The 27,994-nt window shown below is 38.1% G+C and overlaps 1 protein-coding gene across 1 annotated transcript in view; it reads right to left on the minus strand.

Moving 5' to 3' along the window:
- Nucleotides 1-15,036, minus strand: part of Stk26 (serine/threonine kinase 26) — a 67,118-nt gene extending 52,082 nt beyond the window's left edge. Inside the window, exon 1 of the mRNA XM_070039719.1 lies at nucleotides 14,966-15,036. Within this exon, the coding sequence (XP_069895820.1) occupies nucleotides 14,966-14,967 (2 nt within the window). The 5' untranslated portion in view covers nucleotides 14,968-15,036. The remainder of the gene's footprint in view (nucleotides 1-14,965) is intronic.
- Nucleotides 15,037-27,994: the final 12,958 nt, after the last annotated feature.

A 27,994-nucleotide genomic window follows, 5' to 3' on the forward strand; every position in this document is an offset into this window, starting at 1 on the left:
GGTCTTATTGAATAGAGCAGGCTCCGCCTCCCACACAATTTCAAGTTCCACTCCTGGAAACAAACTCTTTTGAGAGTCCCCTAATAACAACAGTAACAATTATAATAGCAGTTAGAACAATCTCATTAGGAAAGCACCTTGAGGGAACACCAAAGAAGTTAATTACATTTTGGAAAAAAAAAAAACTATAAGTGCTTCATTAAAATGAGAATGAAGTTCCCTACCTTGCAGTTTGTTAGAGGTCTGTGAACCCAATATGCTCAGTGTGGCTCGAGAAGACTCTATATAAATGTGACTGCTTTTTTATGTTTCTCCAAGAATAGCATCTGATTATTATCAATAATATTATTAATGGATGTCATTGTCTTTGGGCCAGGGGCCGCCAAGTACTTTCTATGCGTTATCTTATTAGATCGAGCTTGACGAACGCCTTCTGGGGTTGGACTGCCTGTCCCCATTTAACAAATGAAGAAAAGAAAAACGCTCAACCAAGTATATAATTTAACTCAAATCTGACACAATTAAACGGTAGAGTGACAAATTCCAACCAGATCCATTCTGGTGATCAGCTTACTACTTCTAGTAGTCTCTGTCTGATATTAAAGATTATAAAGGATATATAATAGTTTCCTTACTCTGCTCTTACCTGGTGGGAATCCCTAATATGGTCTCTATTTCTCTCTCCCCAGCCCAACACACACAATCTTCAGTGCCATCTAAACTTTAATGTCCACACAAATCTCCAAGGGTGTCTTACAATGTGGAGATTTTGATCTCCTAAGTCTGAAGGGAGCCAACAGTCTGCACTACTGACAAGCTCCCAGGTGGTCCATATACTGACCATCCTTGAGGCCTACATTGAGTTAGCAGGGATCTAAATCCAGTTCCAGAATTTAAGACCTACCTCAAGTGAGTCCACTGAGTCTTACTAGCCATTCTAAGCCTGCCTTTGTGCTCCTTCTATGGCTAATAGATAGAGGCATTATGCTGCTTTTTTCTTATGCATTGTATGTGATTTGTCCAAGATAATTAGTTCCTTATAGACCGGATGTTGGAAAACTATTCAAGTAGAATACCACCTCTCTGAGACCAAGGTTTTCTTCTCTTTTTCCTTTTGTTCTAGTACTGGGACTTGAACTCATGGACCTTAAACTTTTGTTTGACTTTTTTTTGCTGAAGACTGGTACTCTACCACTTCAGCAACAGCACTTTTAGCTCTTAGCTTGTCAATTGAACATAAGAGTCTCAGGGATTTTTTTTTCTGCCCAGACTAGCCTCCAACTGCCAGCCTTATAGCTCTCAACATCCTGAGTACCTAGGATCACAGGTGTGAACCATCCGCCTGGCTAAGGCAAACATCTTGTTCATTGTTGTATCTCTAGAGCCTAGGCACTGTGGCATATAGTAGGCCTTAATAAATATTTATTGAATGAATGAATGAATGTACAGCTTTTGAATTCTTCACTAAGGTTTACTAGGTATACACTAACTATTCTGTTTTATTGATGCCAGGCTGAACTGCTAGGCAATGATCTTGCTGACCTTTGAAACTGGTCACTTTACCAGCTGTTATACTCTTATTTATTTTTGTCTCCTAGATTCTTTCTAGAAAATTTTAATTTTACAACTATTTAAGAGCCAGTCATGTGATTTTCCCAAAAGACACTGCCTAGTCAAATTTCTTACTTTATTTGAGTGTACTGATACTACCAACCATCTGTTTATTGATAGAAACCATTTGGATTTTTACATGGGTTTCTTTGTGGGTTTGCTTATGGTTTATCATTATATGTGTATATATGTTGTGCATGTAGGTGAAAAATCTTGTGAGGCTGTCAGCATTTGAACACAATTAAAATTTCAAGAGCAGAAGGAACTCTTCTCTCTGCCCTTTAGACTTCCATACAGCTCAGATTCTTTTTTGTTGTTGTTGTTGTTGTTGTTTTTTGGGGTCCGGTCATGGGCCTGAACTCTGGACCTGGGCGCTGTCCCTCAGCTCTTCAGCTCAAGGCTAGCGCTCTACCACTTGAGCCACAGCACCACTTCCGGCTTTTTTTCTGCTTATATGGTGCTGAGGAATCGAACCCAGGGCCTCATGCATGCAAGGCAAGCACTCTACCACTGAGCCACCTTCCCAGCCCACTAGCTCAGATTCTTAATGTATATAAAATGATAAAAAGCAAGTATCCTCTGATTCCACACATGACACTTGAATATTTTGAAATGCTAACTCAGAATCTAATAACATAAGTTGAATATGTCTTAGCTGAAATATTTGAGACCAGAAATGTTTCATATTTCAGAATGTTCCAGATTTGAGGCTTGCTGCGTAAGTTATTTATTGAGCATCTCTGTTATGAAATAACAGATATAAAATAATCCAAACTCCTAAAATAATCCAAAATCCAAAATGTTTTAAGCATCATATTGGAGCTAAGAAAATATCACATTTCAGATGTATGCTCAACCTATACATTCAAAATACATTTCCACATCTTTATGTAAAAAGTTCCTTGAGGAAAGACCATATATCATATTCTTTCTGTGAGCCTCATAAGGTATAACATAGCATCTTGGATATAATTTGGTACTTGCTCGATTCATGTGAGCTCATTGGCTATGAATACTTAATAACTACATAAATAAAGATTATGCACAGTTTAAGTAAAATCAGTGAATTCTTAGTACCTCAACAATTTATCAACTTAATTTTACCATCTATGTTTTAAATTTCCTGATATTTATCATGCCTGTGATATTAAATATTTAACTTTATCCATGTTTATAAAGATTTAATAAATGGATTGGTTTACAGCAAAAGTGTAGGTAGAAGGAAATGGCCAAACTATAATAGGGAGAATGATAAATTGGGCACAGTGGCTCAGGCCTATAATCCTCACTACTCAGGAGGCTGAGATCTAAGGATCAAGGTTCAAAGTGAGCCCAAGCAGAAAAGTCCATCAGACTCTTATCTCCAATTTATCACCAAAAAGCTGGAAGTGGAGATGTGGCTCCAGCGGTAGAGTGCTAGCCCTGAGCAAAAAAAAGAGCTGAGAAACAGTGCCCGGGCCTTGATTTCAAACTCTAGTACCAGGAAACACACACACACACACACACACACACACACACACATTCACCCACACACACATGTGCATGCTCACACACTAAGGACAATGGTGAGATAATATATTTAGGCCACAGTTCTCAATCAGAAGCAATTTTGCCTTCTGAAGAACATTCTTGGGTATTACAAATGAGGAGGGGATGCTACTAGTATCTAATGAGAAGAATCCAGGAATGCCGATCATACTGCACAGGACAATCCAGACAACAAAGCATTACCTAATCCAAGGAAAGACCATATATCATATGCTTTCTGGTAGCTTCATAAGGTATAACATGGTGCTTGCATTTGACCACTATGCTCTACATTCTTTGTATTAGAGTCAGTCTACTAAACCAGAAACAGAGTTGGGAATAATTTCTTTAAGGATTTTCAACTCAATTTAGTATCTATGGTGAAAAAAAAAAAAAGACCTACAAGACACTGGGCCATATCAAGTATTACTGAAAATGAAGCAATATTTTTTTGCTACTTTTGCACTAAATCATAAACCATGTGTCCCCAACAAATGAATGTAATGACAAGAAATGCTAGGCTTTTGTTATCCACCCCCACTCCTCCTCATACACAACTGACATTTGAATGTTTTACTTCAAAGTAATATTGAACAGAAAATAACTTTAAGGAAGAAATTGATTGGCTTAAACAAATAGTCTCTGAGTATGTGCTAATGTACCAGGCATTACCTAAGAGCCTTCAAATATGTTACCTCATCAAGATAAATGTGACCTCTTGCTCCTGCTTTAGAGAATGTAAAGGTAAGGGTTCACGTTTTGGGCTTCCACATTTTAAGCTTAATGGTGATATTGAAAAACATAATGTGTAAAATATAATGGCAAATTCAGGTAATGATGTGAATTTCATTTTACTATTCGAATATTTGAAATGAAGGGAAATTATCTGGGTAATTCTAGAGTTATACTATCCACTAACAGGAACATCTTGATTCTGATTCTGTGCTGATACATGGAAGTACAACATTCGAGGATTTTTTTTAAATAAAAGCATATGTGATACCTCCAATCTCTACTCTCTGTGGGTATCAAATTGGAAACTGTAAAATAATAGCTCTTGCAGATGTTGTATCCTTGCTATGGTCCCAGAAAAGCATCTCCAGCAAAAAAGCCTATTGAATCAGTTCTTAGTTGGGGAACTTTAAATCTGTATAATTGCTGAATTCTCTGTCTGGAATAATTTTGTACCTTTTGGGGTTTGTAGGCTACTCTACCGCACTGTCATTTATAACAGAAACTATAGCATCTACAACTGCACAACTGAACTTTCTCACGAGCTTTACTTCCTGACACTACTGAGGGGAATAGAGCACCAGAGGAGGTGGGTGGAAGCAGATGCTGCTTAAGCAGTTTCCTGCTTATAGCAAGCCTTTACATATACACGTACTTGCTTTGCAATGACTGCATTTAGGCACTGAAAGACTGAAGCTCCTAATTTCTTGCTGACATCAATTGATTCCACAGTGGAGAGGCACTCTTGTGACCTGGGCATTCGTGCACAAATGTAGAGGTAGGTGAGAAAAGCTAGCATGGTCCCAGCTCCTTTTCTGGTTCCAGGGATGCTTGCCTGCCTCAATGCTGTTACAATCACCCTGCTGACCTTCAGTTTGAGCTCTGAAGGTGAAGGCCCTCAGAGCCTACACTGGGCTCCTGTTCTCACCTTCCTTGCTGTGGAAAAAAAAAGTACTCCATCAGTCATCCCATAATGACAGTTTTGTCTTGCCACATGGGTAAGTGAAGAAACTTTCTTCTGAGCAGCAGCTTGAAGGGCGTTTCTCTGGAGAGCTTTGAGAGACTGACTTAGTTCTTTGTGATGAGGTCAGGTAACCTTTCTGACTTCCCCAGGGTGTAGTTTTGAATCACAGGAGAGCCTTTTCTTGGGTTACCATGAAACGATGCTTTACACTCTATCTAGGTGATATTCTCCCCCCCCCCCGCCCCCCACTGACTTGACTTTTAAAAATGGCTTCAATTGACCATTTATTCTTTAATTCACAGACTTCTTGAGAGCACAGTTCTAGTTAAAGGTGGCAGTTTAAAACAGGAAAAACAACTGGCAGTTGAGACCAAATAGGAAGTGACTATGCCATCAGCTCACACAGAGGAAAAGGAAGTTGGTGCCAGGACCTCTAAGAAAGGCAGTTGTGTAAAATGACCACCCATCAACGGGCTTCACTGAGCCCTGTCACCCTGTGGGAAAGCTCCCATACTTGTTACTGCTGTACCCTAGAGAATGTGAAGACAGTAGAGGAATGTCAAGCACTGCTTACAGAACTGTTATCAGGGACTACCAGAAATTTCTGAGGGACAGAATATAGGCAAGCTCCCAACCTACTCCCTTTTCTTGGGCTGTATTGTATTTTAAGATTAGTTAGCATTCAGTGTGTTATTTGACGAACTCCCCCATGATAATTCAACTGTACAGTGTAGCAGAATTTTTACTGAGACACACAAGACAGAATGTCTTCTCTATACTGTATCTCTTTAAACTACATTATCTTTCCTTTTTACTTTTCCTATCTCTGCCAGCCCTTTCTATCTCACAAGGCTAGGCAGTGGGCTCAGTGCTGGGAATGCAAAGAAATGCAAGGAGTTTGTTTTTCATAGGATAACACCCTGAACAGTAAGGAACATTCAGGATAATAAGAGATTATGGTAGCAGACTGTTAAGAACATTCCCACAGCAAACACCAGAGAGCAATTCATTTTAATTGTGTAGGTCCTGGAAGGCTTTCTAGAAGGGGTGGTATTGGCCTAAGCTTTGAAAGGTGAGTAGGAGATAGGTAGAAAATTGAGGGAACAGGGGAGAGAAGAAAAGCCACTCCAAAAGAATGGCTTGAATAAATACCTACAACCAAGCATGTAAAATGGTTGTCACCCATGACCCAGTTCAAATAATCAGTTTTGCTATCTATTCACATCCCAACTGTGTAGTTTTCAAATGTGGAAAGGGCACTTGTATTTTAATTTTTAAGTTCTTTAAAAAAGTAGCTCGGGGCTGGGAAGGTGGCTCAGTGGTAGAGTGCTTGCCTTGCATGCCTGAGGCCCTGGATTCGATTCCTCAGCACCACATAAGCAAAAAGAACAAAAGCCAGAAGTGGTGCTGTGGCTCAAGTGGTAGAGTGCTAGCCTTGAGCTGAAGAGCTGATGGACAGCATCCAGGCCCAGAGTTCAGGCCCCACGACCGGACCCCCCCCCAAAAAAAGTAGCTCAAACCTTTAATCTGAGGATAACAGTTTGAAGCAAGCTTAGGCAGGAAAGGCCGTGTGGCTCTTATCTCCAACTAACCAGCAAACAAACAAAAACAACCAGAAGTGGAGCTATGACTCAAGTAGTAGAGTGCAAAAGGCTAAAAAACAGCCCCTAGGCCCTGAGTTAAAGCCCTAGTACCAACACAAAAAATATCTTTCTTAATAATAAACATCAACAATGATAATGTGTACTCTTCATTAAGAAAAACTAGCTTAGAGCCAGGCGCTGGTGGCTCACGCCTGTAATCCTAGCTACTCAGGAGGCTGAGATCTGAGGATCGCGGTTCAAAGCCAGCCCGGGCAGGAGAGACCGTGAGACTCCTATCTCCAATAAACCACCAGAAAACCGGAAGTGGCGCTGTAGCTCAAGTGGTAGAGCGCTCGCCTTGAGCTGAAGAGCTGAGGGACAGCGCCCAGGCCCAGAGTTCAAGCCCCACGGCCGACAAAAAAAAAAAAAGAAAAACTAGCTTAGAGAAATGCTAAGGTTTCCTTAAGTTTATGTTTGAACAGGCACAACACAGTCCATTAGAAATCCTGCAATGAAGCTAGCAGGTAAGTAAAGGACAAACTCTGAGTCTTGTATGCCATTCTGACGAATTCAGAATTGATCCCATAGGATCCTATAAGTCTTGAAGGGTTTTAGGAAACAGAGGAAATCTGAGCCAGATATCTGTTGTTCTTTCTTTGTTTTTGAAAGAAAACTCTGTTTGACCCATAAAGACTAAATAGGATATGGGAGAGACTAGAAACAGAGGGCCCTATTAAGAGCCTGTGAGCACAATCATCATAAAAGTACAGAAGAGAAAGCCAGGTGTTGATGGCTCACATCTGTAATCCTAGCTACTCAAGAGGCTGAGATGTGACGATCAGAATGCAAAGCCAGCCTCGGCAAGAAAGCCTGGGAGACTTATAAACTACCCAGAAAAAGATGGAAGTGGTGATGTGGCTCAAGTGGTAGAGTGCTAACCTCTAGAAAGAGAAGATCAAGGACAGTGCCCAGGCCCAGTTCAAGCTCTAGGACCAACACACAGACACAGACACAGAGAGAGAGAGAGAGAGAGAGAGAGAGAGAGAGAGAGAGAGAGAGAATTTAACTAAATTCATAGCTGTGACAATAAAGAGGTAAAAGGTAAAAGGTAGAGAGGAGGGGAGAGATTGCAGAAACAATTTGAAGGTGGAATCAACAGCAATGAGTTGATTGGATGTAGACAGGACCAGAGGGTGAAGTTTAAGTGCTAGAGACTTCTAGCTTAGGAAACCAGGCAAGTGATGCCTGCAAATGAGCTGGACCTCTAGAAAGACTGGAGTGGGGGAAAGATAAGGAAGATAAGGCATTCATTCTGACTAACCAGAGTTTAAGGTCCTGTATGATAGCTAAGTGGACAGGTCCAGAAAGCAGCTGAAAATAGCAAGAGGTCCTATTACAAATATAGATTTGACAATTGCCAAGATAAGTCTTTTGTAACTTCATGGCAAAGTGCCAATAAAGGACATTTAAAAAAATAGAAAGCAAGTTCACGTCCCATTTGGAAAGCCACTCTTTGAATAATTAGCCTTGATTTGGGCCAGTCAAATGCTGCCTATATCTGTTGGCCTCATAGCTATCTGCAGAATGTAAACTGTCTTCTTCAAAATAGTGATTGTTAATCTCATGTCCACGAGATTATATTACTATTTCTTCTGTATACTTACATGCATGAATTGCTCTTTGAATGTATGATAGTAACAGTAAACAAAGGAACAGAGTATAGAATAGAAATGATGTGGTGATCTGAATACTTTGTTGCCAGTTTTTTGAGATGGTTTTCTTGTGTGCAACTGTAAAATAGATTATTGTACACCAGAACAGTTTGTATTATATTTCTCCTCCTACACTCAAAAGAAAATGAGGTGGGAGATGACATGCATGCCTGGTTTCATGAAGCCAAGTTAGTGTCTTCTACAATGGAAAGAAAAACAGGAACAATTTATTGCGATCTAAAGCACAGATTACGGGCGGAATCATGATATTTCCTTGCTATGAGAGTGCACCATGACTTTAGTTAATATTTCTCCTTTTTTTTCAGAATGATCCATACAGTTCTGGTTCTTTCACTCTTCCTGTGGTATTGACCTTTTGTAAATCTTTATATATCCCCATAGTTTACCATCTGTTAAGGTAAGCATTCCAATGGCGAAATGCCAACTTGAAATTAACATAGATAAATCATGCTTTCTACGTAAATTGTGAAAATAAGGAGAGGCATTTACAATGTGAAATCAGGAAAGCAGATACAAATAGGTTATATTTTAAATGTTTTGTATACTGCATTTTTATTATGTGTTTGGGTTTTTCTCAGGTGTTACAAAAAACTGAAATATTTCAGCTCTTAAATTTTCATGTTTCTTATGTGTCTGACAATATACGGATTCCTGCTATGCAAATATAGAGAAATGAATAGATGTTTCCTAAATTGTGAAGGATAGACTTAGTTCATGAAATGTACTTTTTAAACCAATACATTTTTTTATTTCTCCAGACTCTAAAAGCATAAAAAGGTTATTTCTGTATGGAAAGGTCATTTGTATGAACAACAGCAGGAAAAGAGCAACTGTGTCTGCATTGTAAAATGCAGGATTCGAAGTGAGAATGCCTAACAGAAAGTTTCATTCACCCTCCTTTAGTTTGGATCTGCACATAGTAAGTCAAGTTTAAAGTAATTCTTTCATTTGTCTATTTAAAAGCAGAAGCCCGGGCTGGGAAGGTGGCTCAGTGGTAAATCACCAATAAATCACCAGAAAACTGGAAGTGGCGCTGTAGCTCAAGTGGTAGAGCGCTCGCCTTGAACTGAAGAGCTGAGGGACAGCACCCAGGCCCAGAGTTCAAGCCCCACAACCGACGAAAAAAGAAAAACAAAGAAGCTCAAGTCAAACCTGGGTTACTGTAAATGAAGGATTTGGGTATGACACCTCTTATTTTTATTGTGTTTCCTCTGTGTCACGTTTTTTCAGTTTATATCCATTCCCATTGCATGCTCACCACACCTCCAGGAGCTAGGTACTATTATCATATCATTGTCATTTTATGGATGAAGAAACTAAAGCACAAGCAAACTCAACTCCAAGATCAGGTTGCTAGATGAAATATAGAGCCGGGCGCTGGTGGCTCACGCCTGTAATCCTAGCTACTCAGGAGGCTGAGGTCTGAGGATCGCGGTTCAAAGCCAGCCCGGGCAAGAAAGACCGTGAGACTCCTATCTCCAATAAAACACCAGAAAACTGGAAGTGGCGCCGTGGCTCAAGTGGTAGAGCGCTCGCCTTGAGCTGAAGAGCTGAGGGACAGCGCCCAGGCCCAGAGTTCAAGACCCACAACCGACAAAAAAAAAAAGAAATATAGAATGAGCCATTCAACTTAAATTTTCAATAAATAATGTATAATTCTTCATGTGACATAGTTATTTGAATATTTGAATTTAACTGCTTAGTCTCTCTCTCCCCCCTCCCTCCCTCCCTCCCCCTCCCTTCCTCCCCCTCCCTCCCTCCCCCTCTCTCCCTCTCTCCTCTCTCTCTCTCTCTCTCTCTCTCTCTCTCTCTCTCTCTCTCTCTCTCTCTCTCTCTCTCTCTCTCTGAGAGATAGGTTTTGTTTTGTTTTGTTTTTGGTACCAGTCCTGAGGCTTGAACTCAAGGTCTGGTGGTTGTCCCTGAGCTTTTCTGCTCACAGAAAGCACTTTACCATTTGAGTCACAGCTCCACATCTGACTTTTTGGTGGTTAATGGGAGATGAAAGTCTCACGAACTTTCCTGCCTGGGCTGGCTTTGAATCACAAAACTCAGTGCTCTGTCTCCCGAGTAGCTAGGATTATGTGCCACTAGCACCCAGCAGGTCTATATTTTTTTGTTTTAAAATCAGACAGTTTTGTCTATAGCTCTAAGTTCAAGAGTAGAAAATGTGTATGGCTTTTAAATTTTAATTTGGTGCATTATGAAAGAAATCATTAAAATGTAATTTGAAAAATAAAATAAAATAAAATCAGACAGTTTTGTAAGCCAAGGTCATATATTTGTTATAAGAAATGAACCCATGGAGTCTGGCATCAAAATTTATGCTTTTCATCCCTACACTGACACTGATTATAAGGCCTGGATGGGACAATGCTTTGTTATCTCAACCTGGAGTACTGGAAACAGTCATAACTAGTAGATAAGACTCCTCAGCAAGACCATTGGTCTCTGAAAACCTGGAATTTATTTTCATTTATCTAATCATTAATATCATTTAATCACAGCATTTTTAGCACAAAATTTTATGATAAGATCTTTGAACCAATTTTTCCTTCACTGCTTTCTGAGGTAGAGATTAAGGAAAACATGTGTGTAAGGGTCCATGGTATTGAGAGGAATGCACTGATCAGTACTGTTGTTTAAGAGGTATTTCCCCTCCACCACAAAGCAGTTTTGTATTGTTTATAAAGAATAGGAACTTTTATTCAGAAAGACCTTTTTAATATCTATAATATATAGCATATATTAATATAAGCAATATATTATATACATAACATAATATGCAACATATAATATATGTTACATTTTATATATAATGTATGAATATATGTTATAGATTATAATTCACACATATATAATGTGTGAATTATGTTATAGATTGTATATTTTATATAGCATATAATATGTAATTGTTAATAAAATTAACATATGATATACCTATATTATGGTATTTAATACATGAGAAAGAATATATATTCTCTCTATAAAATATATTTGAAAATATATTTACAAACATCATTTACTTTTCTTTTGATATTTTATCTCTAAAGCAGGCAATAAGACATCCATTTTAGAGACAGTCCAATTTAATGGGAAGGACACAAAAAGCCTTGCTGTCTTATGGACCTTATTAGCTGTTTGTGGACTTATTAGCTGTGACTGTATTTCCTCTTCTTTATCTCTAAAATGGAGATTATTAATATCTACCTCAAATCCTGGTGGTGAATATTAAATAAGATATAAATACATGAAGTTAAGACCAAATAGAAAGTTGTTAGATTAGACAACTTGCTGCTGAGAACAATCTCTTCTGAGACGTAATATGTAGTGTAGTAGTTAGGAACACAGACCTTGGAGCCAGACTACATAATGCCAAATCCTACTTTTGTCCACACACTAGCTCTGTGATTTTCAGCTAGATAATTTTCTTGTAAATATACGTACCCAATCAAGTCGATTTAAAGGCTTAAATGAGTGATTATTTTTCCTTCTAAAGTAACTACTGAAAGCTGCAAAAATCTTGTGAGCAACAGCTCAGTGTATTCTCACAAAGTTAATCTATTCATGTATTTATCACCCAGGACAAGCCAAAGTATACTACCTGAACACTAGGTATTGATTTGGTCATCCCCGCCCCCTCCAAAGGTATGCACTTCCTTATCTCCCTGCACTGAAGATTCACATTGCACACATTTGAACTTTCCATGAGGATTGACATGAAATGCTTAGAACAGTGCCTGGCACATAGTAAACACTAGATAAGTTTGACAATGTGATTTGGATAAGAAGAGAGTAGGCATGTTTTGGTGATAGAATTCTTAAACAGAATAGTAAAAAAAATACATAAATAAAGCTTAGTTGTGAGGTATGTGAGCATATGACAATAAAGTTAAATTTTAAGAAGCCAATTTTTATACTTTGCAATTCTTGAAGACATTTTTCCTATAAATTGTATCTATTGTATATTTCCATGGGAAGAAAAATTCCTCCCATTTGAGACATCAGGGGAAAAAAACCATATTCCCAAACGTTTCAGCAAATCCAGACTTGAACTCAAGGCTTTATGCTCTCATTTGCCTTATTTTACATAAGACTGGTGTTTACCACCATACTTCCACTTCAGGCTTTTGCTGGTTAATTGGTAATAAATATCTCAAACTTCTCTGCCTAGGCTGGCTTTGAACCACCATCATCAGATGTCAGCCTCCTGAGTAGCTAGGATTACAGGAGTGAGCCACCAGAGCGGGGATCAAATCTTTTCTGTGTGTACTGATACTGGACGTGAACTAAGGGTCTCATTCTCTCTCGGCTTTTTCATTCAAGGTTGGCACTCTGCCATTCGAGCCACACCTTCACTTCCCTGAAATTGTTAAAAGATAAATATAAGAAAATTTGAGTTGGACAGAAATATTTCTAGGCTTCAGTTTCCTTGGTAGTAAAATGAAGAGAATTAAGCCATCTCTAAGATGTTTTCCAGCGCTAACGTTTAATGGTTTTATGAAAATATATCTTAAAAGGCAAAATCTGAGAATCTCTGAACCATTATTTTATGGTCAAATAATAAAATCTGAAGACATGGTAAACACAACCTTTTAGAAGGAAAGGGGGGAGGCATGGGGCTTCTATGAGGAAAAATCATGTCTGACTAATATATTAAGACTTCTCAAGGGAGTAAATAACATATGGACCGAAGGAACATTTTACGAAGACTTTAAAAAAGCCTTTGACAAGCTTCCATATTGTTGACTTTTTGCTGTTAAATGAGTCCCTTTGGGAGTTGGGAAAACATTTTTCTACAAAAGGTAAGCTAATTGTTACAGAGTCAATTGAAGCATATGAAAATCTGGGTGCTTCTCTGGATGGAGCAATGTCAATACTGAGATCTCCAAAGGCCTCAATTTATTGAAGATTATGAATGATGTACAATAAGGTAAACATAATGGCATTTCTGTATGTGTAGCTGGCACTGAGCTACTCTCAGTAGTGAAATGCCAAAATGACATAATATAAATGGCAAAAAAAAAAAAACTAGGAGTGTGAGAAAACAATAGAGCTTCTCAGTAAGGCAAAAAAAAAAAAAATTGAGACAAGTGTTTACTATGTAGCCCAGGCTGGCCTTGATCTTGCAATCATCCTACCTCTGCTTCCTGAGTATTGAAATTAGAAGCATACACCACCTCAACTTTTTACAGAAAAAGAAACCTATATAATTGAAATGTATTATTACCTCTGGGTTTAGAATGTGATCTAGAAGTTGAAGTTATTTCCCAAATAATTTTGGGTCACAGTGCCATTTTGGCCAGAAAGGCCAAAGCCATTCAGTGCAGCAATAGAAAATACACTAGAAATAAAAAAACACGTTATCTTAATTTTGAAAAGAAAAACTTTTGTATCCACATCTGGAACATAATGTTTAATTCAATGGGTCATAAGTCAAGAAAGAAAAAGTAGAGCTTAAGGTGGTACAGAGAACAGCAAAAATGAAGAAATGGCGGGGGATGGAATTGGATACTGATGGAAGGCGTGACTCTGATCAAGGAGCAGTAGACACTTAGATGGACATGCCAAATTATAACTCCTAAATTGCTGTTATATAGCATTTTCCTGAAATTTCATCTAACTTTGGAAGGTACTTTAAAATGGGGGAGGGAGAGTGTAAATAATTTAAGAAATGTAACCCCTATTAAAAAAAACCCTCAGGAAAAAAAATCATTTGATTACTAAGAAAACAAAAAGATTAAGGAATGAGAAGAAGATATACAGAAACAAACTCAAAGTATCAGTATTCAATAGCCCCCAAAAGATGAAAATATAAGCAATAGCCAAAAAATGATACTAATGCCAATACTGCTTATAATGATCACTTTCTCATCACTCACTCTGTGCCCTGTATACTATAGACACTGAATCATTAAGTACATTAACCCTATAAGGTTGGTTCCATTACTTCACTTATTATGAAAGCATTATGACTACTGATCAAAGATATTGACTGGCTAGAGCTCAGTCCAGATGTTTAAATTCAAAAGAACCAAATCTAAGACAAACAAATACAAGTGATATTTTATATAGTAGGCAGTAAAACTTGTAGAAATCACCATCTGAAGCAGCAGTACAAGTTGGATAACATAAGATGGAAGGAGTTAGACTATATTTGTAGAAGTTAAAACCAAGATGTCTTCTTGTGACTTCTTAATATGTGATGTTGACACAGTGGAGGGCAGCCATACTTTCTCCACTCCAATTGTCAAGATATCTCTAGAACTCCTTTAAAAATTATGGGCTGGATGACCACAATTTGGCCAAGAATAGCTTTTCCTTTTTAATTAGGACATAAGTAGAGGAATGGTACATTAATTTCCTGATGGTGACTTCAAGATGTTTGTAATTTATACTACACTTGAGTCTGTTTTAATTGATAGCTTGAACTACACAGAATCCTATTTCAAGCAAAGTTTTGTACCCTGTAGAAATAGAATCTTTTTGAAAAATGTCTTGCTGAAGAACGAAGTGCCACAAATATAACAAGTAGAAGATTTTTCCCCTTGAGCATTTATCATTTAGTCAGAATTTATTTTGGATTATTTCATGCATATATTGCTTTAGAAAATGTATTTCAAAGTAAATTTATTTCATTCAAGGAACAACAGGAAATTAAGAGAATCCCCATATAAAAACATTGCCATGAGGGGTGACATTTTCCAAAAAGAAATGTCCCCATTACCTGAATTATGTAACTATCACCCTTCTAATACATCACTTTATAATAACCATTAAAGATCATAGAAAAAAAACCCATTGCCATGAAAACTTACATGGTAGCTCCTCAGAAAACTTGCTTACGTTCAGGTTTGCTCTGAATGTCTTCTACTTCCTTGGTGTGACACTGGAGGCTTGTACAAAATGCATTAGCATCCTTGCTTTTATATTCTCTAGTCTAGACTGTTTGAAACACTGTATATGTTCTGGGCACACCACGAATAAGAACGAACAGAGAGTAGAAGAAAACCTGGGAGTGACCGTGTAGTTCATAGAGCAATTTATCAGTGAGGAGAAAATAGGAAAGTAACTTGGATTGCTGAGGAACCAAGGAAGGTGAAAAGGTCAAATGAAAAGATAGGAAAGGGCTTTATATGTGCTTTAATTTTGAAATTGTTTAAAAAGAGAGATGGAATTCAGTGTGATATTTAAATGCTAATAGGAGTAATTGTGCCACAAGAAAAATGGTGGAGCTAGATGGTATATTATAGAGCTCTCTTATTTCTTACAGAAAAATCACAGTGTTCTCAGACTTTTACACTGACCCTGCATCCTTTAGCTGCCCATGGCTGAAACTGGAGAAGTCAGTGATCCCCCAAGCAATGACCTGGTTTCTGGGCCCTTCTCACTTCTCTTGAGGTTAAAATGTATCCGTGTGCTGCCCATTTGTTACCCTGGCCTGAGAACATTTTCTGCTTAGTAAAAAAAAAAAAAAAAAAAAGTACATTTTAAAATTGCTGGGTAAAATGCTAGTCTTTAGCAATAAAAGGTTGGGGACAATGCCAGGCTTTCAGTTCAAGTCCCAAAATGGGCACAACAATAACTTTTTTTAACGGCTCTTGGGGCTGGGAATGTGGCTTAGTAGTAGAATGCTTGCCTAGCATGTATGAAGCCCTGGGTTCCATTCCTCAGTACCAAATACACAGAAAAAGCCAGAAGTGGCTAGAGTGCTAGCCTTCAGCAAAAGAAGCTCAGGGACAGTGTCCAGGTCCCGAGTTCAAACCCCAGGACTGGCTCCCCCAAAATGGCTCTTTGCATCTAGCTCCCACTAAAGCTGTTTTGGGAACAGAAGTCTCCACACACTCTCAAATCCCAGTGGAAAGCGGCAGTTTCTAAGTCAGGTCCCTTACTTGGAGTTTATATTTCCTCCTCTGTAAAATGTAGATAACACCTTTCATTGCTATTTACAGTTTGGAATGCTTTCACCTATGCTCATTTATCTGATCTTTGAAGCTATCCTCTAAGGTAATTATTTCTTCCATTTTACAGATAAGAGAACTGAAGCTCTTGAAGGGAAAGTAACTTGTCCTGGGATAATACCTGATAGGCCAGTTCCTAAAGAGACAAGTGATTTGACATGAAATTCAGTTGACATGTAATTACAGAATGTGCCTGGACCATGGAACCTTGTGTGTGTGTGTGTGTGTGTGTGTGTGTGTGTGTGTGTGTGTGTGTGTTTGTGTGTGTGCGTGTATGTGTGTGTAGGCAGCGTGTAGTGGGGGTTCTGATATGGACTTTGAAAGCACAGTGATCTAGCTCGGAATCTTAGGTAGACCTCATATTACCTGGATCCTTCAGATGAGTCCTCTTCTCTCAGTTTCCATTTCCTCATTTTGAAGATGGGTGAATAAAGGTCATCTTATTGAGGTGCTGTGTGGATCAAGTGAAACAGTGAACAAGTAAACTTAGTATGATGCACAGCACATGAGATTCAGTAAAACATAAGCAGTTACTGGAATGATTAATAGTAGTAATACTTGCTCCAGAACATAAATGCCACTGGCCTAGAGGTACAGCTACTCACCAGTGAGTATACCATAGGCAAACCCAACACACTAATTGATACAAGAAAAGGAGGATGAGGCTCTGTGTTTTGCAGGCAAATGGTTCTCATGCTTGAGCACATGTCAGAATCTTCTGGAAGATTTGTGAAAAAGGCAGATGAGTCTCAGTGTCAGAATTTCTGATTTTGAAGGCCTGGGTTAAGGTCTGGGGATTTGCATTTCTAACAAGATTCCTGAAGTTTCTGTGGCCCTATGTACGCAGGCCTCTTTGAGTTCATTATCTTGGAACCAAGAATCCCAGAACTTCAGTCCTCTTGAGTTCTAGGCATCAGTGTTTCCTTGCTTTTATAATTTTCTTCCCTCAGTTAAAAAAATCCACTTGAAAAATGCCAATGCTGTTTTGGTAGAACAAAGGGAATTGTTCCTATCTGGGCTAGGAGAGCTAGGGTAATCAGTGGACCACTGAAAACTAGGGCTGGAGGAGGCCAAAGTTGTTCCAACTGGACTGCTGAGGAAAGGCTTTAGACTAGAACAAAGATCAACACCCTGACTGGAAAGAGTCACAGATAACTGGGATTAGTGATCCTTTCTTAGCTTGGATTTTGCCTTGCAAGCTTTTCCTTCCTTGAACAATTTAGTCCTTTAATAACTACTATATTTGGTGAAGTGTGCAAGAAAGAGTAACTTCATTTTGCTTTTTTTTTTTACTCTCTCATTTTAGTCTTTGTCCAGCACAAGGCCAGTATGTACCTCCTGGGAGCTGGGAGTAGCAGCTAAGATTATGGCAATCTGAGCAAAAAGCTGAAGAAAATCAGACATTTCTCTGGAGGTAAAGCATATGCTCTGTATCGCGTTACAGCAAATTTGAAAACCAAAGGCTGTGTTCCAAGTTTCTGCCTGGCAGTTGTCAGTAACTAAGCCATTGCTACCTGTTAAATACAGTTAACGAAGCAGTCTGTGTTTATAAATGAGAGGAGTTGGCTTTGAAATTCATATCTCAGTAGAACGAGAAAAATAGCCTTGGATAGACTTCTGAATTTAAGATGGTGTGACCCAGGAACTTCAAAGGGGTTGAAAGAACTTGTAGTCTTACTTATTAATGAGGTTATATATTTAAATGGCAAATCTTGAGAGACTAAAACACACACACACACACACACACACACACACACACACACATGAAACTGCTATAATTATGAGTGGAAATTTCTTCAGCTCCTGAGATAGAGACACTTTGGCTTAGGGATTCCACACAGGGTGTTTGGGCCTGCTCAGAGCTGTTAAGCTATCAGGTATTTGCCTGTACCAACCTGCCCACATGACAGGAAAACAGGCCTCCCTCATTCTTTCAGAATTCATGGCTTCTTTCCTGAACCATTCACCCCAGCTTATCTCATACTCTAATTCCTAACTCTCCCTTAGTCTGTTCTAATTTCTAGCTGTGTGACTCATTTTTCCTCTTACTGCCTTGTCTCACCATAGGACCTGGAATTGGTATAAATTGTCTGATTTGAATCTGTTGCAAGTCTCTGGGGCCAAACATTAGAGTCTCTGCTTGGCCACACATCTCTTACCTATCTTGGAATGCCCCAGGTGAATGGTACTGCTTTCCAGTGCTTTCAGTCCTGGGATCAAACTCAGACTGGAGGGATTGGTGGTTCCTTGATAAGTAGTTCTCTGAAGGAACAGAAAACAAACGGAAAGGAAAGAATGTCATTACCCATTCACTATATGCAAAAGAGCCAACTGAATTCTGTGTTGCCTAAAATACAAAAAGGAAGGAAAGTGGTGATTTATAATATCATAATAGTTACTAGTTCTTATGTCTCAGATGTGAAGAACTGCTATAACTTTCTCCCTCTCCTATACACACATGTATTATATATACTTTGATTGTCTTAATAATTCTTTATATATGGTTTGATTGCCATGATTTAATAATTCTTCCTCCATGTGTGTCTTGACTCCATATTTCCCTGGGACTGGGACTCAAACTCAGTACCTAATGCTTTTGCTCATTAGCTGGTGCTCTACAAGCTGAATCACATCTCCAACCCCATGAAACCGTCTTCCTTACCAGTGCTTTTTTTTCCAACAATATCTAGATAACTGGTATCTTAGTTCCAGTGTCTCCATCTTCCCCATCCTGCTTGGTTCTAGGCCCATCATCCTTGGTCAATTTATTCTCCAAAAGAAATTTTCTAAAATTCAGGTCTGACCATAGCCTCCTTTCTTACATTTTTCTAGCCTGTGTATATTACTAATTGCTATACAAATGATTGGAATTCTCTACAAAATAGGATTTTCTAATTAGGACAACAATAATGTTCTACTACATCTATATTGCACTTTATAGTATTTTCTACTATTATAAAGTTATATTTGAGCATACTTTTTAGTTTCAGTGAATTATTTATATATGATAGATATATTAAAAATTATATGTGAGCTGGGTGCCAGTGGTTCACACCTGTAATCTTAGCTACTCAGAAAGCTGATCTCTGAGGATTGTGGTTCACAGCCCAGGCAGGAAAGTCTATGAGACTCATATCTCCAATTAATCACCAGAAAACTGTCAGTGATGTTGTGGCTCAAAGTAGTAGAGTGCTAGTCTTGAGCAGAAAAGCCCAGGGACAGCATCCAGGCCCATAACTAACAAAAAATAAAATGAAATAAAAATTATATCTGTATTGAATCTATTTGGCTAAGTGAATAGATTAGAGAAAACTAAAGAAAATTTAAACTTTCAGCTTGAGAGATTTCATTCATTAAGTCTGACTCAGATGCCAACACATATTGGGTATTTGAACCATGCAATTACTGAGGTCAGAGTTACTGGTTTAATTCCCATTTGTTTAAGTTAACCTCATTGAGTTTCACGGACATAGTCTGTAACCATAACCTCATTCAACTTTTTCACAATTGCACGTCCCACAGGAATTTGGATAAAGGAATCTGGATAAATCTATACCATGACTCTATCCTTATTACTTGAAATGTAAATAAACTAGTAGCTCCTCTGTGGTACATAGGCTTTTTCATATCCAGTTATACAAAGAAGTTTTAGTGACAATAATTTAGGCCAAGAGATAGCATGTGTCTCCAAAATAGTACTGTGAGGACCTTAAAGAGTAATTTATAAATCTATAATTCGAATAGTGGTTTTCTAGTTCCAAAATTCTAGTCTAATAATGCTACATAATGTCTACTGTTGACTTTGGTAACACTCCTTTTGGAAGGGTAACTTGACTTACTTCATAGGTGCTCTACCACTTGAGCCATGCCTCCAGCCTTCCTTTTTCTGGTTAGTTCTTGAAAATAGAATCTCACAGATATCTCTTACCAGGGTGGCTTTGAACTCCTCCTGAGTGGCTAAGGTTTATTAGTGACCAGCAATCATAATTATTAATGTAGCTTCAAATAAATCCTTAATAATTCCATTTGTTAACTTCTACATTCTCTTTGGAATAAATAAAGCAAAATTCCCCATACTAGCTTTAGCTTTCTCATATGCAGAAACATGGTAGCACCAGGCTCAAAGTTATATACAGATATCATTGCAAGAAGACAGCATGGTAACTGGAATTTTCAGCTTCTCATTCATGCTGACCAAGGCAAGAATACATTTTTAATAGGGAAATACCTCAGTCATTAGCACCTCGGTTTCGATTAATTTATCATATCTCTTCCACCTGAGACTTTTGGGAAGAAGTAACCTAAGGAAAACACCTGATTAGTGTATTTTGAATGGAAGATAGTGACAGAAAAGGGTTCATATTCTCAAAGAACAGACTTAGGTAGCATCCACAAATGAAACAAAGCTAAAAGTGGAAGCAAGAAATCACCTACTCATCTAGGAAGGATGTATGTTCTTTGCTCAACCTATAAAAAGCAATGGAAAGTCTCTCACAAGACAACTTAGAATACAAGGATATTGGGCATACCCTTTTTGAGGACAGTTGTTTGAAGACAAACTAAAGCTACTTATCAGAGATATCACTGATGACCAACTCAAAGGTCATGTTTACTATTATTTATGTAGAACTTCAATGAACTCTTCAGGAAAAAATGACTTCCTTGAACTGAGGACCTTTTTCTTGTTATGAATCTGCTGATTAGCAGGTATAAACAAATCTCAAATCACTGAGTTACTACTGTTGCTTGTTTAAAACATAAACAATGAATCCTTACCTATATGACTTAATGCAGGCCAAAACACAAGATTTGATGGAATGTTAAAAGTATGGCTGTTAACTGTCATCTGCACAATAATCCCTGAAAGCCATTTCCTGCTTGGCAGCATTAGAAGAGGGCTGGAGAGTGTGGGTGATTGACTTGTCATCTTGACTTCTTTTTTGACTTGACAACCCTTTCTGTCTACCTGTCCTGCACAAGTAACATGTTCTCCTATTATGAGAGACATAGTATGAATAACTGGCTCCAAGAAACAAAGTCATGATTTGCTTTAGCTAGTCAAGAAACATATGTTGTCAGGCAGGCTCCAGTGCCAAACACCTGCAATCTTAACTAGTCAGGAGGATAAGATCTGAGGATTAAGGTTCAAAACCAGTCCAGGCAAGAAAGTCCATGAGATTCTTATCTCCAGTTACACACCAAAAAGCCAGAAGTGGAGCTGTGGCTCAAGTGTAGAGTGCTAGCCTTGAGCTCAGAAGCTAAGGGACAAGAAAGTGAAGGAAGGGCAATATTTTTTAGAAAGAAATGTACTCTTTGTCTGATTTACATAACCATAACCTTTCTGTACATTACCTTTACAATAAGAACAAATAAATTAAAAAAATAAAAAGCTAAGAGATGGCACTTAGGCCTTGAGTTCAAGCCCCAAGACTGGCACACCTTTAAAAAAAAGAAATATAAATTTTCAAGTTAAACAGAATAATGGTTAACATTAGTCTATAGCATCTTCTAACATAAAACACATGTTTACTTATCATGATCACATTCAATTCTTATAACAGACCCATGAGGTAAGTTGTAGCTATTTATTCCTTTGCTTCTACTGTGAGAAAATTGAATTTCCAGATTGGAAAGACTTGCTCCAAGCCTCACAGCTGATAAGTGGTGAGCATTCTAGCCCAGATTCCAAAGTCTAGGCCCTTAGCTTCATACCTAGTGTTGATTCACATTATTGCTATTTACCAGGGTTCTTAGTCTAAACTTCTTCTCTGACCTCTCCTTCAAACTTCTTTTATTATCCACTTCATCAGATGCTATTCATTTTGCTCCAACAATGATTCTCAAATCTATCTACTACTGAACTTCCCATTCCTACCCTGAGTCCCCAATGCAGGGCCCTGCTGTTTCTCACCTGGATTATTGCCCGCTAGTCTGCTCACAACCTTCCAATCTGTGCTTCAAGTTGCTGCTGCAGTGGGCTATTTAGAAGTGCAGGTCAGATCATGCTGGCCCATGCTTGTACCCGTTTGATGCCTCTACAGCATCTTCTTTAGAATGAAGTCCCAAGTCCATGAGATGGCCCTTCTTCATTGTTTTTTCCCTATCCTTCCTATGTACAAGAACTTGCTCTTTTTCCTGAAGTTTATGTTTTTGTTCATCCTGTGTGAAAAACTTCATCTTCCTGTTTCTTACCTTATCATGTAAGAACAGCCTATAGCAAATGTCTTCAATTAAGTTTTTCACCCTGATATAGTGCCTCCATTTGTGTGCATATAAATTCTTACTATGATACTTACTAGGTTTATTTGTGATTATTGATTTACATATTCATCTGACCCACAAGACTGAGATAAGAGTCAGACATAGCTCATGAAATGCATACTCAGCATTTTTGCCCAGCACAGTGTTTGCAACATAGCAGGGAGTTTAAAAATGTTAATGACATCAAATTCAGAAGCAGTCATTAATTATCTACTCTATGTCTAGCTTTATGAACTCTAGTAAGGCACTAGGCCCAAGCCTTACTGAGAATTGCATAATTCATTTTGCTAAGAAACAACATAAAACATTTGATAATTGACAGTTTGTGTGGTACTGAGTAAAAGTTTATAGCAGTTCAGAAGATTTGAAACTGGGGAGGCATCTCTTTCCTTTAGGAATGATGATTACTTATGAAAGTTCAACAGCAATTGGATATTTACCATCTGGCAACTGTCATAGTACTCATTGTAAATCAGATTTAATAAACTCAAGGCCTTTTAAGGGTGAAGGTGTTCTGGGTTATTTAGAGAAAAATACCATCCCCCAAGAGAGTGACTCAAGGAAAGTCTGTAGAAACTGAAACTTAATGCGTCCTGGTGTTGGGAGGCAGAAATCTACCAGACTGGGATGTGATACACGAGGGGAAAGGCCATGCTGTCCCTGAGCTTTTGTGCTCAAGGGATCCACAGCACTTGTGTTAGGCACCATTTCCAGATTTTTGGTAGTCAGTTGGAGATAAGTCTCATGGACTTTTTCTGCCTGAGCTGGCTGAACAGTGATCCTCAGATCTCAGCCTCCTGAGTAGCTAGGATTACAGGTATGAGCCACCAGCACCCGGTTCATATACACTACTTTTCTTGAGGAGAATAACATACCGGTTCATATGCACTACTTCTCTTGAGGACAATAACACATGCTTGCTTCTCATTTAACCAGATAGTTTGGAGGAAACACAGTAGAAATTTGGTCCTACTCATTTATCTATGTCTGCTAAGTTTCCAGCACCATTCCACTCAAACAGAATGTATTCCTATGCTTTTCCTGCTTCCCTTTCATCCTCTCCAAGAATGGAACACCAAAAGTCTTTTTCATTCCATTTCTCGCATAGGGAGCAGGAAATATTTCTCTTTCTTTTTCTATTCCTCCCTACTTTAACCGTATTACATTGAAATAAATAAATCTTGCTTAAAACTTTTTTTCTTTTGTCGGTCACTGGGCCTGAACTCTGAGCCTGGGTGCTGTCCCTCAGCTCTTCAGCTCAAGGCTAGCGCTCTACCACTTGAGCCACAGCGCCACTTCCAGCTTTTTTTCTGCTTATGTGGTGCTGAGGAATCAAACCCAGGGACTCATGCATGTAGGGCAAGCACTCCACCACTGGATCACCTTCCCAGCCCCTTAAAACTTTTTTAAAAAAGAAAAGACTAGAGCACCACCTATAGTAATGCTTTCTTCCTTTATCAAGTATCTAACTGGGAAGCTGCACCCATCCTTTCAAAAGCCATCGATAGCTAGCAACTACCTACCTATACAGAGAATTGGAAGTGCTTATTTTTGTTTACAAGTGTGGGGCCCTGAGTATTTTCTGGCAAAGTTGAAGTAACTTAGAATTATCTTTAAAGCATATGTGTATAATATCACTAATCATCAAAGACTTGTAAATCAAAATCACAAAAATGTTGGATGCCAATGGCTCATACCTGTAATTCTGGCTACTCAGGAGACTGATATCTGAGGATCACAGTTCAAAGCCAGGTCAAGCAGGAAAATCCTTGCAACTCTTATTAACAATTAACCAACAAAGAGCCAGAAGTGGAGGTGTGGTTTAGATGGTAGAGCACCAGCTGTGAGCAAAATAGCTAAGGGACAGTGTGTAGGCCCTAAGCTGAAGCTCCAGTGTTGGCATGCACTAACACACACACACACACACACACACACACACACACACACACACACACACACTCATGCAAAGTACCAGCTTATAGCTATCAGGATGGGTGTTGTCACAGTAACCAAAAACAAAAGGAAGCAGATGCAGAAAAAAGTTAAACCCTTACACACTGTTGGTGGGAAGTTAAAATGGTGAAAACACTGTGGACACAATGTAGACTAGAGTCCTCAAAAAATCAGACATAAGACTAGAGGTGTAGATCACTAGTATTGTGCTTGCCTTGGATGGACAAAGCTTAGGTTTGATCCTTAGCACGTGGAAAAAAAATTTATATTGAGCTACTATGTGATCTATTCATCTCACTTCTGGGTATTTATTTAGAAGATTTGAAATCAAGAGATATTAGCATTCCCATGTTAACTGCAGCATTAGTCACAATAATCAAGGCATCAAATAAATTAAATGCCAATGGAAAATCTATAAAGAAAATGTGGTAAATAATTAACCTTTTAAAAGACTGAAATTCTACTGGAAAGGTCTAGTTTTATTTTAATCACTTAAATTCATTCAATACTTTGGAAATGTCAGGATTTTGTCTTCTACATTTTATTAGCATTAATTAGTTGAATAAAGGAATTTCATTTTGGCATGTCAATATATGCAAACACTGTTCTTTGATGAGTCTCACCTTCTCCATCACTCTTCCTTACCCCTCTTCCCCATTTCCTGAAGCTGTCTCAATCAGCATCTTTTTTCAATTTCCGTATGTGTGCATAAAGTAAAATGTTTAATACGTCTTTGGAATATCTTGAATAATTGTTTAAAATTCTATGGAAATAAAAACTCAATTACATATTTATTTTTCATATAATTTATTATTTCTTTATATATATCATTTATATCAAACATTTGGATTGGTGAGTTCTGTCACTAAGGTCTTAAGGTTATTAAATGACTAAATCTTGAGTAAAGAGAGAAGAGTGGGAGTATTAGCAGATTCACTTAACATAAAATCAAAGACAAAAACATTTCCTTATGTATTTTGCCTTCTACACAAGTTTGTATTACAAATTTTCTTTTTTTGGGGGGGGGGGTCCGGTCGTGGGGGCTGAACTCTGGGCCTGGGCACTGTCCCTCAGCTCTTCAGCTCAAGGCTAGCGCTCTACCACTTGAGCCACAGTGCCACTTCTGGCTTTTTTCTTTTTGCTTATGTGGTGCTGAGAAATCGAACCCAGGGCCTCAGACATGCAAGGCAAACACTCTACCACTGAGCCACCTTTCCAGCCCGTGTATTACAAATTTTCTTCTGCTACTTCAATGTATCATAAACTTATTCTTATACAGAAGTAAATATATATCTGTTACCAGAAACCAAAGTCAATTTAAAGCAATTATAAACTTTAAGACAGAGAATATTTGAGTTTCACAATTCAATTGAATTACTCACACTACGACCCTATCACATACCACACACTATTTTCTTGATATTTATGTTTTATTTTTCTTGATCCAAAACAATATTTATAATACATGATCTCTATTAAGGCAAAAAGAGATAATTCTATAGTCTAAGAACATTCTAAGTTTTATTCTCAAAAAGTCCTTCAACTACCATTGGAGATGGCTCCAAGGAGCACAGATACTTGACTATTATAGTTATCCAGAAAAGACTGGAATTCATGGCATGTTGGTACTAGAGTTGAGGCTGCAAAGGAGGAGGAATTACTGTTGAAAGTCATAATGTGCACAGTTGATCCTGAATATTTCTATTTAGATATGTGGTAGAAACAGAGGGATGAATGAATCTGGTTCCCAAATTTCTGCCTTGAGAAATCAAATAACATCTGGATCTGCTTTTTGTATTAATCTGGGAGGTGAATCCACTCTTTCTTCTTTTATTATCATTAGTTCCAAATTCTTTATCATGCACCTGCTGCAAACAGCTTTAGACTCAGAGAGGGAGAAGAAAAAAAAAAGATGTTTCCAGGCTCCTGGATTGGCAGGATTAATATTGGGAAAATGGCAATACTGCCCAAAGCAATTTACAAATTCAATGCAATACCCATCAACATCGCAGCATCATTCTTCAACGAGATAGAGAAAACAATCCAGAAATTCATATGGAGCCATAAAAGGCTCCATCACACAAAAGCAAAGCAGAGCAGAAAAAGTAGTGCTGGAGCTATAACAATACCAGACTTTACTACAGAGCTATATTAATAAAAAGCAGTTTGGTAGTGGCACAAAAACAGACCTAAGGACCAATGGAACAGAAGACTCAGGAATAAACCACAGACCTATAGCCATCTAATATTTGATAAAGGAGCCAAAAGTTTAGGATTGAAGAAAGATAGTCTCTTTAACAACTGGTGCTGGGAAAACTGGCTATCCAGATGCAGAAAACTGGAACTAGATCATCATGAATCCGCTTGCACCAGCATCAATTCAAAATGGATCAAAGACTTCAATGTATGAAACTATTACAGGAAGGAGTGAGGTTAACATTAGGACTCCTTGGAATAGGTAAAAACTTTCTGAGAAAAGATCCAGAATCACAACAAATCAAAGAAAGACTAGACAAATGGGATTGTATTGAAATAAAAAGGTTTCTGCATGGCAAAGGACATAGCCAACAACCAAAAATGCAGCCTACAGAATGAGAGATTTTTGCCAGCTAAGCATCAGACAATGGCCTAGTATGCAGTATATACAAAGAACTTAAAAAATTAAACCCTCAAAGAACAAACAACATAATTAGTAAATGGGCTAATGAGCTAAAGAGAGACTTCTTAGAAGAAAAGTAAAAACATTAGGCATATGAAGAAATGCTTCACACCTCTGGCCATAAAGGAAATGCAAATCAAAACAACACTGAGATTTCACCTTACCCCAGTTAGAATGGCCATCATCAACAAAACAAATGATAAAGAGGATTTGCCCAAAGGGGAATTCTAATACACTGTTGATGGGAATATAAAGTTGTTCAACCACTCTGGAAAGTGGTGTAGAGATTCCTCAAAAAAACAAAAACAAAAACAAAAAAACTAAACTAAACATAGAAATACCCTACAATGCAGCAATTCTACTCCCAAGAGATTCTAAATCAGGATACAGTAAAGCAACTACCACAACCATGTTCACTATAGGTAAGGTATGGAATCAGCCCAAATGCCCCTCCATGGGGCAGGAAATCATGAAAACAAATCAGGAAAACATGATGTATATACACAATGGAATGTTATTCATCCATTAGAAACAATGGTACTGTATCTTTTATAAAGAAGTGGAAAGACTTGGAAAAAATTATGTTAAATCAAGTGAGGCCTAAAGAGACAACGGATGCATGTTTTCCCTGATATGTAAAAGCCTAGAGTTAGCTTATGAATATATAAGTAAATATATTAGTGGTATGCAGTTAAGACAAATGTGTTAACTGAAATATAATAGATTCAAGGGAGAACTCAAATAGTATAATTCCTTAGAAAGGCAAAGTCAAACTTCAACAAAATATACACCAGAAAACAGATACTTGAAAAGAGCTGGATGGGGTCAAGGAAAGAGGGGTAGATGAATGAAGAGGAGAAGGGGAGAGAATGCAGTGAGGAATTCAATGTATATCCTACAAAATTAAGAAAAGTGAAGGAAGGGATAAGTAGGGAGGGATGGGTGAGAACGTTGAAAGAAGTGATATTGATCAAGATTCATTGTATTCTTTTAGCTGGTCCTGGGACTTGAAC

This window comes from Dipodomys merriami, unplaced genomic scaffold (genome assembly GCF_024711535.1).
Source record: "Dipodomys merriami isolate MVZ:Mamm:240054 unplaced genomic scaffold, mDipMer1.0.p SCAF_3, whole genome shotgun sequence".
Lineage (NCBI taxonomy): Eukaryota > Metazoa > Chordata > Mammalia > Rodentia > Heteromyidae > Dipodomys > Dipodomys merriami.